The sequence below is a fragment of the Zalophus californianus genome, chromosome 5, assembly GCF_009762305.2.
Source record: "Zalophus californianus isolate mZalCal1 chromosome 5, mZalCal1.pri.v2, whole genome shotgun sequence".
Lineage (NCBI taxonomy): Eukaryota > Metazoa > Chordata > Mammalia > Carnivora > Otariidae > Zalophus > Zalophus californianus.
Genome location: NC_045599.1, coordinates 73,880,695 through 73,893,828, shown reverse-complemented (window position 1 = coordinate 73,893,828; position 13,134 = coordinate 73,880,695). Strand labels below are relative to the sequence as shown.

General features: G+C 38.6%; 1 protein-coding gene across 1 annotated transcript in view; it reads right to left on the bottom strand.

Annotated features, from left to right (window-relative positions):
- The window catches only part of RHOBTB3 (Rho related BTB domain containing 3), a 54,812-nt gene extending 48,668 nt beyond the window's left edge, over positions 1-6,144 (bottom strand). Inside the window, exons 1-3 of the mRNA XM_027605537.2 lie at positions 5,626-6,144; positions 5,215-5,440; positions 438-624 (exon numbers count right to left, since the gene is read on the bottom strand). Of these exons, the coding sequence (XP_027461338.2) occupies positions 438-624; positions 5,215-5,440; positions 5,626-5,627 (415 nt within the window). The 5' untranslated portion in view covers positions 5,628-6,144. The remainder of the gene's footprint in view (positions 1-437; positions 625-5,214; positions 5,441-5,625) is intronic.
- Positions 6,145-13,134: the final 6,990 nt, after the last annotated feature.

The following is a 13,134-nucleotide window of genomic DNA, read 5'->3' as shown; positions in this document are numbered from 1 at the left end:
CTCGGGCCATCAGCGTCTCCAGATCACTCGTTCCCAGCTACCTAAAAATCCTGCTCCTAAACCCAATCCTTCTGTGGACAATCTATCCTTCCAACTGGATGGACTTTTAGAATGTCAAAAAGGGTCTCCCAAAGCACAGCGCCAGCCTCATACCTCTCCTATATCAAAAGAATACAATCACCGACCTCCTTCACTTCTGCGGAAGAGCAATTTAGAAGATAGATTTGTACGCATCAGAATCCCAACAGTCGTCTGTAACACTTTCCTTTGATGTCTCACTATCATATCCAGTGATGAAGAGATAAGAGCTGGCATTTGAACAGTCATTTTTTCCCCAAAAAAACCCAAAACCATATGAATTATTAATAAACTTAACACTATTTAAAATTAACATGGTACCTGCACGCTTATCATAAGAAGAAAATTTAAATACTTACCATTTTGTCTGGTACCAACAGCAGCAATGATTACTGGAACTGAATTTAATGCCCTTTTTATCACCGGAATATAATTATCCTTTACTTCGTGGAATGAGAACTTGTCATTTACGTTGTATTTGATGACAATGATGTCGGCACTCCCGATTAGGTTTCTAGAGGTATACCAATCACTGTCAAAAATGTCCTAAACCAAAATGCAAAGAGCACTCCTTAGTCTACTTGTCTTCAAATCAGTCATGAAATAAAATGGGACACATACCGTTTCTTGCTATAGTCTAATTTTTAGAATTCATAAAAAGAATTTATTTTCAAATAAGTAACTACCTAAAATTAAAAATGTCTGAGGCCTACCAACTCTTCTATTTTTATGTATTCTTTTAACCTAGACAGCAGTGTAGTTGTACTGTAAAGCAGATCTAGAGAATTACTGAGAGTCTGATGAAATAAGCAACCCCTTTCAGTATTTGTACTTAAAAATAAGCACTTTGTTTTAAAATTATGCCATTACTTTTATCACCTAATAATTTTGAAAATGTTAGCACTACGCATTAGATGCCACAGCATCAGTATGAGTAAGGAAGCTTCAAAGGATTTTCTGTGACCCAATTAGACACTGCAGGATTGTTCACTGTTTTAAACTGCAATACATTGTGAATTCTGTGGAGTTCCATATATTGTATACATATTTTAAAAATCTATATATACTTTCCAACTTTATCCATCCTTTGGACAGTACTGTATCCGTATATGTATAGTGTACTGTCTACGGGTATGTGTAGGGAATGTATGTTTCATAAAAAGATACTGTGTATTATAAAGTGTCAATGTGGTAAGGAACAGATTTTCAATTCATGTATTTAGCTTATATAAGTTAAAAATTCAGAAGAAACTTTCCAATTTTGAAATTTTCACTTCTGGACTACAGTTAATAATATTTATATTTAGAATCAGGGTGAAAAGTAATTTATTATGAAGACTACTCCTTAAAAGCTTTGGTATTTTAGAAGTATTTTTTCAAAGTTTGTATGTGAATAGTAGCATAAGAAAAATAAATGTCTTAATACCACTGCTAAATATGCATTAGTAGGTTTCTTCTCATATTCTAGTTAACTATTAATTATTATTTGTCCTTTCATGCGGCCTTTGACATATATCTCCAGAATATATTAAAGCTAGATTAAGAAAACAGTTAGATGTGGCTAACAGGTCCAAAAACTGTTGGGCTATGAAAGTTTGCACTTTGAAATATGAGTCCAAAACAGGGTAATAATGCTGGAATCGGTCAATCAAGATCCACGTGACAAAGCTTCCACAGTATGATGGAAAATTCTAGAGAAGTGTTACACAGCAATGCCCTTTTGCAAAGAGAGCTGCTTCTCACCAGTACCTCCATGGTGTCCAGCAAAGCCTCTCCCAATTCCCTATATCCAGCCCAACCCACCCACTTCCTACAAGTATACTCAGAGTAACAAGAACTGCAGAATTTTTAGATATAAATACCCTACTGAAAACAGGAGCATTTAAAAAGAAAAATTAAAAGGACCAAAAAAAGAAAAATAGGCAAACTATGGGAATATAAACATCAAAGGCAAAGTCTTGAACTTGAACTAAGAGGGGGGAGAAGTGAAGTGGGACACAGATCAAGAAAATGTGAAAGCTTCCCAGCAGAGCTCTATGCTAATTTCCAAATCCCAAACCACAAACCCATTCAGTTCCAATTGTATCTGTTATAGTATCCAAGCTCAAAGTATGCGAGCATAACAAGGGTACACAAGTAGAACAAAGAAAGAGAACAAAGTCAGATGAATGGAATAAAAAACAACAACAAAAACTAAACATAGGTGGGACCAACATTAAACAGCCATTTAACTCTGAGAGAACAAATCAAAAGTAACTGCTCTTTGCATTCCAAACAGTTTCAAATTCCAGAGTTACTGGAGAGGTGTACTGGGAGAAAAGGAGACATTTAGAGGAAAATGTCATGAGAAAATGGGTTTTGGCATCATTATCACAGTTGTATCGAGGATATAAAAACTACAAATAATTTTACTTTTAACACAAATCAGAATTTCAAACCCTGCACAAGAAATTGTACATGTATTACCTCACTGCTTTTTGTGGAATATTTTTGGTAAACAGGAAAAGATCTAGAAATAACATAACTGCACAAAAAAAGGAGGGTGGGTCTGAGAGCGACATACCAAATAATGAACTACATAAATGAATTTGAAGCACATTTATGTTTAAAGTGCCAAGTATATACAGCATACAGCAAGGATCCAGAGTGAGGCTACGGATCTACAGAAGAAACTAGAAAAGAGAAGCACAAACTATCTCATTCCGATTCCAAGGAAACAACACCACATTTCTAAACAAGCTATGTCAAAGAGAAAATGCTCCCCTGGTTTCTAGAAATACGAAGGAAATCAAATTCTCCCTCCCCTTGTAAATCAGTTCCAGGATTTCCTCTAGGAGGTTATGCAACACAAGACTTGGAGCCGCACTGGGAGAATGGAACTCATCTTTAAAAATAATCTAAAATTTTATAGCAAAACAACAATTTTATTCTACTTGACAGCGGGGCTGCAAATACAGCATCTACTAAGCACCAGCACTGCTGCCTCTATGTATTGTATTTGTGTAAGTCTTGAATGATGTGTAGGAAAACTTTACTTTTGCTTAGTATAAGTGATTCATGGTTATACTAACGTAATGAACACTGTATTACTATAATAGCTACCACCTCGAGTACCTACTACATGTCAGCTTCTATCCTAAGAACTTTACGTGTATTATCTCATTTACTCTTCCACACAGCCCCAGGGGGGCAGGGAGTCTTTAGGAGGCAGTCAGTCTTTTTATTTTATACATAGGGAAAAATAGGACTAAGAGAAGATAGATGACTCACCAAGGAAAACCACTAAATAGCAATGTGGGGATCTGAAATCAGGTCCTTTTGCTACCAAAACCTGTGCTCTATCTGCTTTGCTATACCGAATATTCTGTTCTAGTAGATGTCAAGTATCAGCTGTTAAATACAGTCAACTTGAATATCTTTGATGGACTTTGACCTACCACCAAGAAAAGCACCTTATAAAGAGAAGCTCTACAAATATATTCCCTTATGCTTGAAGATCATTTTAACCCAAAAAAGTGTACCCATACTCAATGCCTTTAACAGGACCAGACTCTAAACAAACAAAAAGTGATTAGCACAATAAAGCACAACAATCGGTATAGAGCAAAAATCTAGACTACAGAGGCTTATTTTAACCCTTTTGGAAGATTTCATTTACTACAATACCTGGGATCACAAGTATTATTTTTTGCTAAGTTAACAACATAAACAGGAAAGAGTTAACAGCTCGAAGAAGAAACAGGAAAAGTAATCCTAACATCCTAATTCAGCTTATTTTATTTTCCCTACGTTTATTTACTCTATTCACTCAACATTTGTTCAACTGGGTGTAAAACCATTAAGTTTTTAAACTGTACGATCATTCACAATGAAATGGCCAAAGTAAGTGTTTCATTTGCTTGCATGGACTTCAGCTAGTGAGTTCCTTCTTATGACTGGCATCATCACTGTGATAAATGGGAGTTTAATATCATCCTGGTTATTGAAAAAACCTGTTTTTCATTTATTTTAGCCCATTAACATAAATATCCTTTAACTGAAAATTTATTTGAGCTAGTGATCTCTTCATCCCGTAATTTGCATAAGTAATTTTTCTAGGTACATTCCATACATTCCTTTAGAAAGGTGTAGTAATTCCCTATAGCACATAATACAGTTTTTTTAAAATTGATCTTTAAACGTAAAATCTCACATAATGATAATTTGTATTCTTTTTCAGACACCAAGCTTTCTTCTGTTACAAAATATAATCTTTAGCTTCAGTTATCATATTATAACTCCAATACCAGTAAAGAATCAGAGATTTCCAAATAAGATTAGATGAAAACATTTAAACAATTACTGTTATTGCATATTACATTATATTATTGCGTACTGAAAATATTTATGTGTCAGAGAGTAGATTCCTTTCTCCTTTTATCAAGCACTCAAGAATCAGACTAGAATTTTATCGACTTCATTACAATTTCTTTTAATTATTGCACATTTTAAAGCTTTTTGAAAATTCCAAGCAGTATTATTATTTCCGATTTATGAGTCACTGAAAACAAACGGCTAATATATCAAGAGTATCTGCATTATTAAAATTAAAAACATTAATTAAAATTTTCAAAGGTGGATAGTGTTATAAATGAGTGGTTTAAAATTAATTCTCAGTCCCTGTCTCTTCGTCTCCTCTCCAGGGGTCCTATTCCTGAACTGTCCCAGTGAAATTTATTTTTGCTTGTGTTGAGCTTTCAGAGGACTTTATTTTTAGAACACTAATATTACACTATCACCCACAGGGTAGGCATGAAAAAACATTGCTCTCTGCTGGTGAAACGTAGTGACCCCGTCCCTTGGGGTTGTCACATTCAACTGCCAGCTACCAAGGGACACCCTACAGTCGTCAAGCGTGCGAGTAAGTGCTCCATGTTGCCACCGGGGCTTTCTGCCTTCTAAGAGGGTTCTCTGACCCGGCTGCCCCCTGCCTAATGAAACAAAGGAAAACAAAGATTTCCCCAAAAATGTTTAAAAACTCTACCCAGGTAACCCGGACTGTCCACATTCATGAAATGGGGAAAAGGGAGAGGAGGGAAAAAAACAATGAAAGGAAAGCTCCGTTAGCCTCGGCACAGAGCGGCTGCCACCCCTTACCCAGACGGGACAGTCGTGGACCACCAGCTTGACATTGCCAAACGCGCTGGCCTGATACTCGGTGAACACCGGCCGTGCGACCGTACTGGTCGCATTCAGCAACAAGCTGCTTTCGTCCCCCGAGACCAGCGGGCTTCTCCCCAGGTAAGTGCGGATGAGCCCCGACGGCCGATTGTCCTGGTGAAATGCGTCCCCCTCGTTCCCCAGCGCCACGATGTGAATGGACCTACACGACAGAGAGGGGGCCAGGGGGAGAAGAGGCGCGTGGTCAGCGCGAGGATCACTTTAATCCGAACAGGAAGGGCGGGGGGGGGGGGCAGCGCGCGGCGAGGATGAGCAAAAGCCCCTCGAGCTGGGGCGCACGACACGCGCTGGGGTAGAGACAATGGCAGGACCGCGACGCGTACGTACATGATCTCAAATCCAAGGGCAGGGCGGCGACTCGGAGAAAAGCGGCTCCTCGCGGCCTCTCGGGGCCAGGCAGCGGCGTATTTACCCGCAATCAGCTCATCCCCGGCCGCGTACCCCTCGCGCGCCTCCACCGCTGCGCGGCCGACGCAGAGCGGGCCCGCGCGAGCGAGCGAGCGAGAGAGCGACAAGGGGGCCGGGGACGTGCGAGTCGGGCCGTGTGCGCGCTGCCAACCAGTCAGGAAGTGCCCGGGAACATCCCGAGCGGCCCGCCGCTCCCGCCTCCCCGTCCGCCGCCGCCGCAGCCAAGAGTGGCCAGGCGCCCGGGCGCTGCAGCCCCCTCTCTGCCGCGCTCCCTGGGCAGGGCAGCTGTCGCCTCCTGCTGCTGCTGCTCCTCCTTCTGGCCGAGAGTGGCTTAGGAGAAAAGCCGGGGCCTCCGCCCCCTCCGCGGGCCTGGCGGGCGGGCGCAGCACGTGCTGGCCTTGGGGGTCGAGCGGACGCGGGGGGCGCGCTCCCCGCTGGGGCCCCCGGGCTGGCGGCGGCCGCCAGATACAAAGGAGCACCCCGCACAGGGCCTCGCGGAATATAAATTAATAAATGCAGCGCCCAAGCCTGAGAGCTCCTGATCGCCAATCCGCCTGCAGCAAGTTTGTTCAACTCGAAAGGCTGTAACCAGAGCCAGGGATGGGGGGGGTGGGGCGGGGAGGCCCCCGCTCCCCAAAGACCCGGGAAAAAGGAGGTTAAGGAAGCTAGGCATTCAGGCCCGTGGGCCGCTCCGGCAGCCCAATTTTTTTTCCCCTCTTGGCCTTGACGGAAAGTGTTTTACCACGTCTGCCGCTTTGTCATTTGTCAACATGCACTACAGCTGTTTTCTAAAATCATACTTGTGAGAAAAAAAAATAAAAGCAACATTCATGCTGGTGCAGAAAGGGTTCTTTGTTCACACACCAATTTGCTAATATCGCTTTTGAGGGATTATTTACTATTTCAAGCTATATTTGGCATATTTTACCAAAAACCGCAGGGTTTTTTTTTTTTTAAATGCTGGGGTTCTTATTGTCATAGTTGTAAAAGGAAGTTACGCGTGAGATGTTTAATGTGTTTACAAGCTAGATGCTAGTTTACTTGGAGATTTTCAGTACACATAATGGCTACATATTTAATAATAGCTCCTTAGACCAACTGAAATAATCACGATCATGCTAATGCAAGGATACTTCAGATTCTTTCATGAAAACGCACTGAAGTAAAGGTTATGAAGTTCTCTAAAGGGCCTCAAACTACCTTAATGCAAACGAACACTGGAATCCACTAACACCAAGAAGGGCCAGAGGTTACTGTTGTTGGACTCAGCTTCTCCATAAACATAAAAATTCTCACAAGTGCTCTGTGTTAAAAGCGTTCTTATTTATCCCTTTCCTTATTTATTTTGCCCTACTTTAAAATTTCTTTTCTCAAAAGAGCTATTTTGAGGGCCTGAGGTACTGAAGAGGTACTGAGTAGGGCAGTGAGAAGACTAGGGTAAGAGGCCTTTGGAATGTGAACAGCTTTTTATTATGGGCCCTTGCTGCTCAGTTGGAAGCAGTATAACACAGTTTCTCATGCTCATAGGGTATGACAAGAGGCATTCATTCTGTAGTCACTGATTTTTTAAAAAAATCTAGTTTTCCTTGCACTAAGTATAATTTCTCTTTTAGTCTCTAGAACATAAGCCATCCTGAAATATTTAAGAGGTTAGGATCACCTTTTCTCTTGGGTCAATAGAAAATATATTTTCTTGTCAGTCCCCTCTAGTAACCACAGGTCAAAAACAAAGACACTAACAATGAATGGATAAAGAAAATATGGTATGTACCTACAATGAAACATTTGGACTTGAAAAGGAAGGAAATCCTGTCATCTGTTACAACATGAATGAATCTTGAGGGCATTATGCTAAGTGAAGTAAGTCAGTCACAAAAAGACAAATACTGCATTATTCCACTTACACCAGGTATTTAAGCTAGTCAAACTCTTAGAAACAGAAAGAATGGTGGTTACCAGGGACTGGGGGTAGGAAGAAATGGAGAGTTGTTCAATTGGTAGAGTTTCAGTTTTGCAAGATAAAGAAGTTCTAGAAATCTATTGAAACAAGATACATATAGTTAACACTACTGTAATGTACACTTAAAAATGGTGAAGATGATACATTTTATATGTTTTTGCCACAATATGTAAAAGGGGGATGGGAATTGGGTACTGGCAGGAAGAGAGACAGCATTCATTTTTTTCTCTTCTGTTACTGAGTATGTGAGCCAGGCCTGTGCTAGGCAGGCATGGGAGATAATAAGATATATAAGACTCAAGTGTTACCCTTGAGAAACTCAGTCTATAATTAATGGTCACTATATTGTAAATATTAATCACCCAATCCTTTGAAAACATACTGGTTCCTTAAATAATTATAATACAGGCTCACACATTCAGTAACAGAGGTAGGTACAAAGTACAAGGATAAAAGTGAACATTAAGAAGAGATCTGTGCCTGTGTGTCATCAGAGAGAAGTTCATAGAGGAAGTAAACATTGTCTTGGGTCTTAAAGGATGAAGAGGAATTGTTAGATATGGAAGAAGAGGAGGGAGGAGGACAGGGAAAGAGTTTTAGAAAGAATGGACAGACATCATATGCAAATCACATGTAAAGGTATAGAGACATGGAAGGAAGATCATGGCTTGTTCAGGGAACGGCAAGAGCTGAAATTCATGCTAGAGTGCAGTTGCCTCCTTATTACAACAGTCAAAAAAGAGAGTGACTTCTCAAGAGATTTCTAAAGTCAGACCTGATGATACTCAATTATAGATTAGGAATTCCTCTGTATATATGATGGAGCTCAGCTAGATGCTCACCAAACCCACCTTCTCTTCCAGGACCCATAGCTAAACTACATTTCCCAAAGTTTTTACATGTAGATAGAGCCATATGATTAGTTTTTGGCAGTAGAATATAATCCCTGCTGAGCAGTTAAAAGTATGCTTTCTCCACTCTCTTTTATCCCTCCTTCTCGTAATTGTATGAAGCCAGGTCAATGTTGAAGCCATGTGTTTGAAATTGTTGGTCTGCGGCACGAAGGAGGCCTGGGTCCCTGAAGGACTGGTTATAGCAGAGCTGCCTCACAGCATGCATTGTACTGGGACATGAGTAAGAAAATGGACCCTTATTGAGTTAAGCCAGACATTTTGTGGTCAATTATTACAGTAGCTAGTGTTACTTATCTTGGCTAATGCAAGATCACAGATGGTCCATTTCCTGATATCTTAAAGATTCTTTTCAGAATTATCTTGACTACTTTTTTGTAATTATTTTCCTTTTATTTACAATGTTTATTTGGTTTATGTATTTGTAGTTTCCCTCAGTAGCATTTAATAAAAAATTTACTTTTACCAGGGTGTAACAAATTCAATTATCATTATGTCATCCAATCTCAAGGTCACTGGGGAAAACAAAAGCAAGCTCCTCTAGCCCAAACAATAGTTTTCCTATTTTCACAGCTGAAATGCCACTATTTTATATTCATTCTAATAGATGTTCTCATCCCCAGATAAAATGTAGCCACACATGCATGTCAGGTATGTATGAGGTAACTCAATGAGTTATTACTGATCCCCAGATCATGAATATTAATATAAATTAATATACCAGATCATGAAATTAATATACCATTAAAAATTTTGTTGATTCCTTAATGACTAGAGAGGAAGCAAGTGTTACTAAGTGTAGATCTGAAGAATTAAGGTTGGCATAAGATTTTTCCAACTCTGTTTCAAGGAAACTAGTTTTCCACCTGAGGAGGTTGGGGAGAAAGATGGATGCCTAGAGAGATCTGAGCACCACCTTCTCCCATCTCAATCAGACCAGTGTTATTGTCATCTAATTTTTTAAAAATATATTAGAGTTTCAAGTTTATTTTCAGTAAAAAAGAGGGGATTTCTAACATTAAAAAAAACCACAAAATTTTAAAACTCTTATCTAGAGCAAAGGTCTCCAAAGTGGGATACAGAATGTGACCCCTGAAATTTTAGAATAAAGTATTTGAATTTCTATGTACAAACAAATATATTTTTCACCAAAAAAGAGGGGAATAAATTAAGCTTTACTCATATTGAATGTGAGGACTGGCACCAGCACCCCACTTGATCCATAAGTGGGCAAGCACCTGGGGGGCTCTGGGGAGGGGGCGAGCACAGCAGCACATAATAGAGGAAGGGAGGGCTCTCTCCTTTGTTCGCTTTCAACATATTGCCACATGGTGCAATTTCTATATCTAACTAAGTGGATTTATGTATGATATTTAAGTAAACTAATTGTTACAGCATGGACCAATGGAGATAGTGTTCATAATGCAAGAACAGGCAAACACAATTGGCTGAGCTGACATTTCTGATGCCCTTTGGAAGCTACATTGCCAAGTAAAAAACTAATGACTAATCAGATCTGACAAGGTGGCCATAATCATTGAAACTAGAAAGAACATTGTTTTAAATATGAATTTACACCTACTTTTACTGACTTTACCCTAAGTGCATATCAGAGTTCATAGATGATGATATTCTGAACTGATTACAATTAGTTAGCCATTTAAAAACTAGGTATCCCAGCACGAAGGCAAAACTCCACAACATATCCAGCATATTTAGTAATATACTATTTAAGCCAATACTTTAAAGAAAATTCATATATTACAAATGCTAAAAAGCCTCTTTGAGCTTTCTTAACAATGAAAGTCAGAAAGCAGCATACAATTGGGAAAACAGTTTTCTTCTTGCCAAGATGAAAATGTCTGAAATTATACATGGAACACAAATGGAAAAAAACAACTGCATTCCTTTGACAGTTAATACCTTGAGAATATGCACATAAAGCACTGCTAAAGACCCCAAGACATGAGTATTGGAACAAGTTACACAATGTGGGAAGTTTACCATAAAGTTAAACTGAAAGCACAGATGTTTTTAATATGTCTCACATTATGGTAGATAGATTCTGTTATGTTAGATAGATTCTGTTTCAGTGTGGTATTTACTAGACTGTGTTTCAATAATGAAATACATTTTAAAATGACATTTTTTTGTAAGCCACTAAAGGAAAGCTATAGTAGAGAAGATAATCCTTCTCTGCTACTTCTTTAAATGGTATTTTAAGTAATAACTGAATTTTTAAAAATAAAAACTATGTTTTATGCAAAACTTGTGTAAGTGTAATCACTGATTGATTAGTTGTTTTAAGAAGAACTTTTTATTAAAGAAAAAATAAAAGCGTGGATTCCAAGCTAAGGTTACAGTGAGCACAACCACATGAAACTCATTCATGGTACATCTTACAGACAGTTATTCCAGCAAAGAAGTTGGAGTCAGAATACATAGTAATATAAGATGTTAACAATGCAGTTAATTTTGTGCTAACAAGACTTGTGTAGAGTTTTTTAAAAATTTCTTCATTGTGAAATATAACACACATACACAGAAAAGTGCATAAAACTTATCATAAGTTAATAATTGTAAAGTAAACATTCCTAAACAGCTCTCAAATCAGAAAATAAGTTACTATCAGCATTCATTCAAGGGTGCAGGCACACGTGCTCACACACACACACACGCGCGCGCATGCACACCCCTGGTGCCCCTCCTCAGTTACAGTCCTCTTCTTTTTTTAAGAGAGAATTATGAGCCTGACTTTTGTGATGATTATTTATTTTCCATATAATTTTACTATCTGTGCATTCTTAAGCAAACATTTTTGTTTTGCTTCTTTTTGAACTTTTTATAAGTGGCATCACACTATATATACATTTTTATGTCTTTGTTCTTATGTTCATCATTTGTCAGATTCATTCATGTGAATGTAGCTGTGGTTTATTCTTCTCGTTCATTTTTATTGCTGAATAGCATCCAGTGGATATATACAAAGCCATTTACTTATCCATCCCATTGTAGATGAACATGTAGGTTATTTGTAGTTTTTGCCTATTACAAACAAAGCCTTGAGGATGACTCTTGTTAAATATACTCGTGGGTATGCTAGGTCACAGGGTATGTGTATGTCCAACTTTGGTAGATAATACCCAACTGACATTAAAAGTAATTTTAATGTTTACACTGTTTACAACAGCAGGGCATGAGAATTCTCCCCCTAATCCTTTACAGATTTAAGTATACTTGCTATATGTCAGATATTATATTAAGTACTTTATTGAGTTATTTAATTTTCATAATGGCCTTGTTGAATAGGTTCTATTACCATTCTAATTCACAGGAGAGAAAATTGAGGCACAACAGACTAAGTAACTTGCCCACGGCTACATAAACAATGAGTAGGGGAGTTGGGATTCCAACTTAGTAGACTGGCTTGAGTCTATGCCCTTACCTACCATGCTATGTTGATGTTAGAAAATATTTCCTTCATTATGTAATTTTTGTGATGAAAAACACTGCATGTAACCTATAAAAACTCGTATCTCATAGGATTTTTTAAACCCAGTTAAACATTTTTCAAATAAAATTTCCATGCCGTTTGAAGCCATTTGTTAAAAATATAAACATTTACAACACCTTCTCATTAGAGTGTAGAAACAAATGAGTAACAGGCAAATTGGAAATGTTTCATTAGATATTAACCAGAACCTTTACATAGCAAGTCGTACTGAAAAATAAGTATTGTGATTTAGTAACCCATCTAAGAAACAGTTCTTCCATTTAAATCCATATATCTTTGTGAGCTCTTTTCAGAGAACCTTTAAATAAACTAAAAGTAAAAGTAGACATCTGGGGGCACCTGGGTGGCTCAGTCGGTTAAGTGTCCAACTCTTGGTTTTGGCTCAGGTCATGACCTCAGGGTCCTGGGATCAGCCCCATGGTGGGCTCCCTGCTTAGCGTGAAGTCTGCTTCAGGATTCTCTCTCTCCCTCTCCCTCTGCCCCTCCTCCAGCTTGCTTGTGTGCTCTCTTCTCTCTCTCAAATAAATAAATAAATCTTTAAAAAAAAAAGCAGACATCTGTGTTGCTGTTTCACAAAATATTAAACCAAGATTTAAAAAATATTGAGACATTTAATTATTGTTCTCTCTAAAAAGCTTTACAAACAGTAACATTTTAGATAGAATGTATTTTGTATTATTATTAATAGTTTACATTTATTTAAAGTATTATTTACTTCATCTTTATCTCATCTATTGAAATCTTTCTGTTTCAGTATGTTATACTATATTCTTAATGAATATATGCATGTAATTTATGAAGATACTGAAGGTGTGCTCAAAATTCTTTCTTTTAGGGTACTCAGTCAAAACCAGTTCAAAGACTATGGATCTGACGGCTTGGGCTGTGCTCTGGAGAACAAGCTTAGGGAAACATGGTAGCGGAGTCCTGCACTGCCAGGATGCAGAATAGGGCATCAGGGCTAGCTGCTGGAGAGAGGCTGGGAGAGAGGAAGCAAAGAGGAGATAGGAGAAGGCAACACTGATAAACTACGGACCTACCGG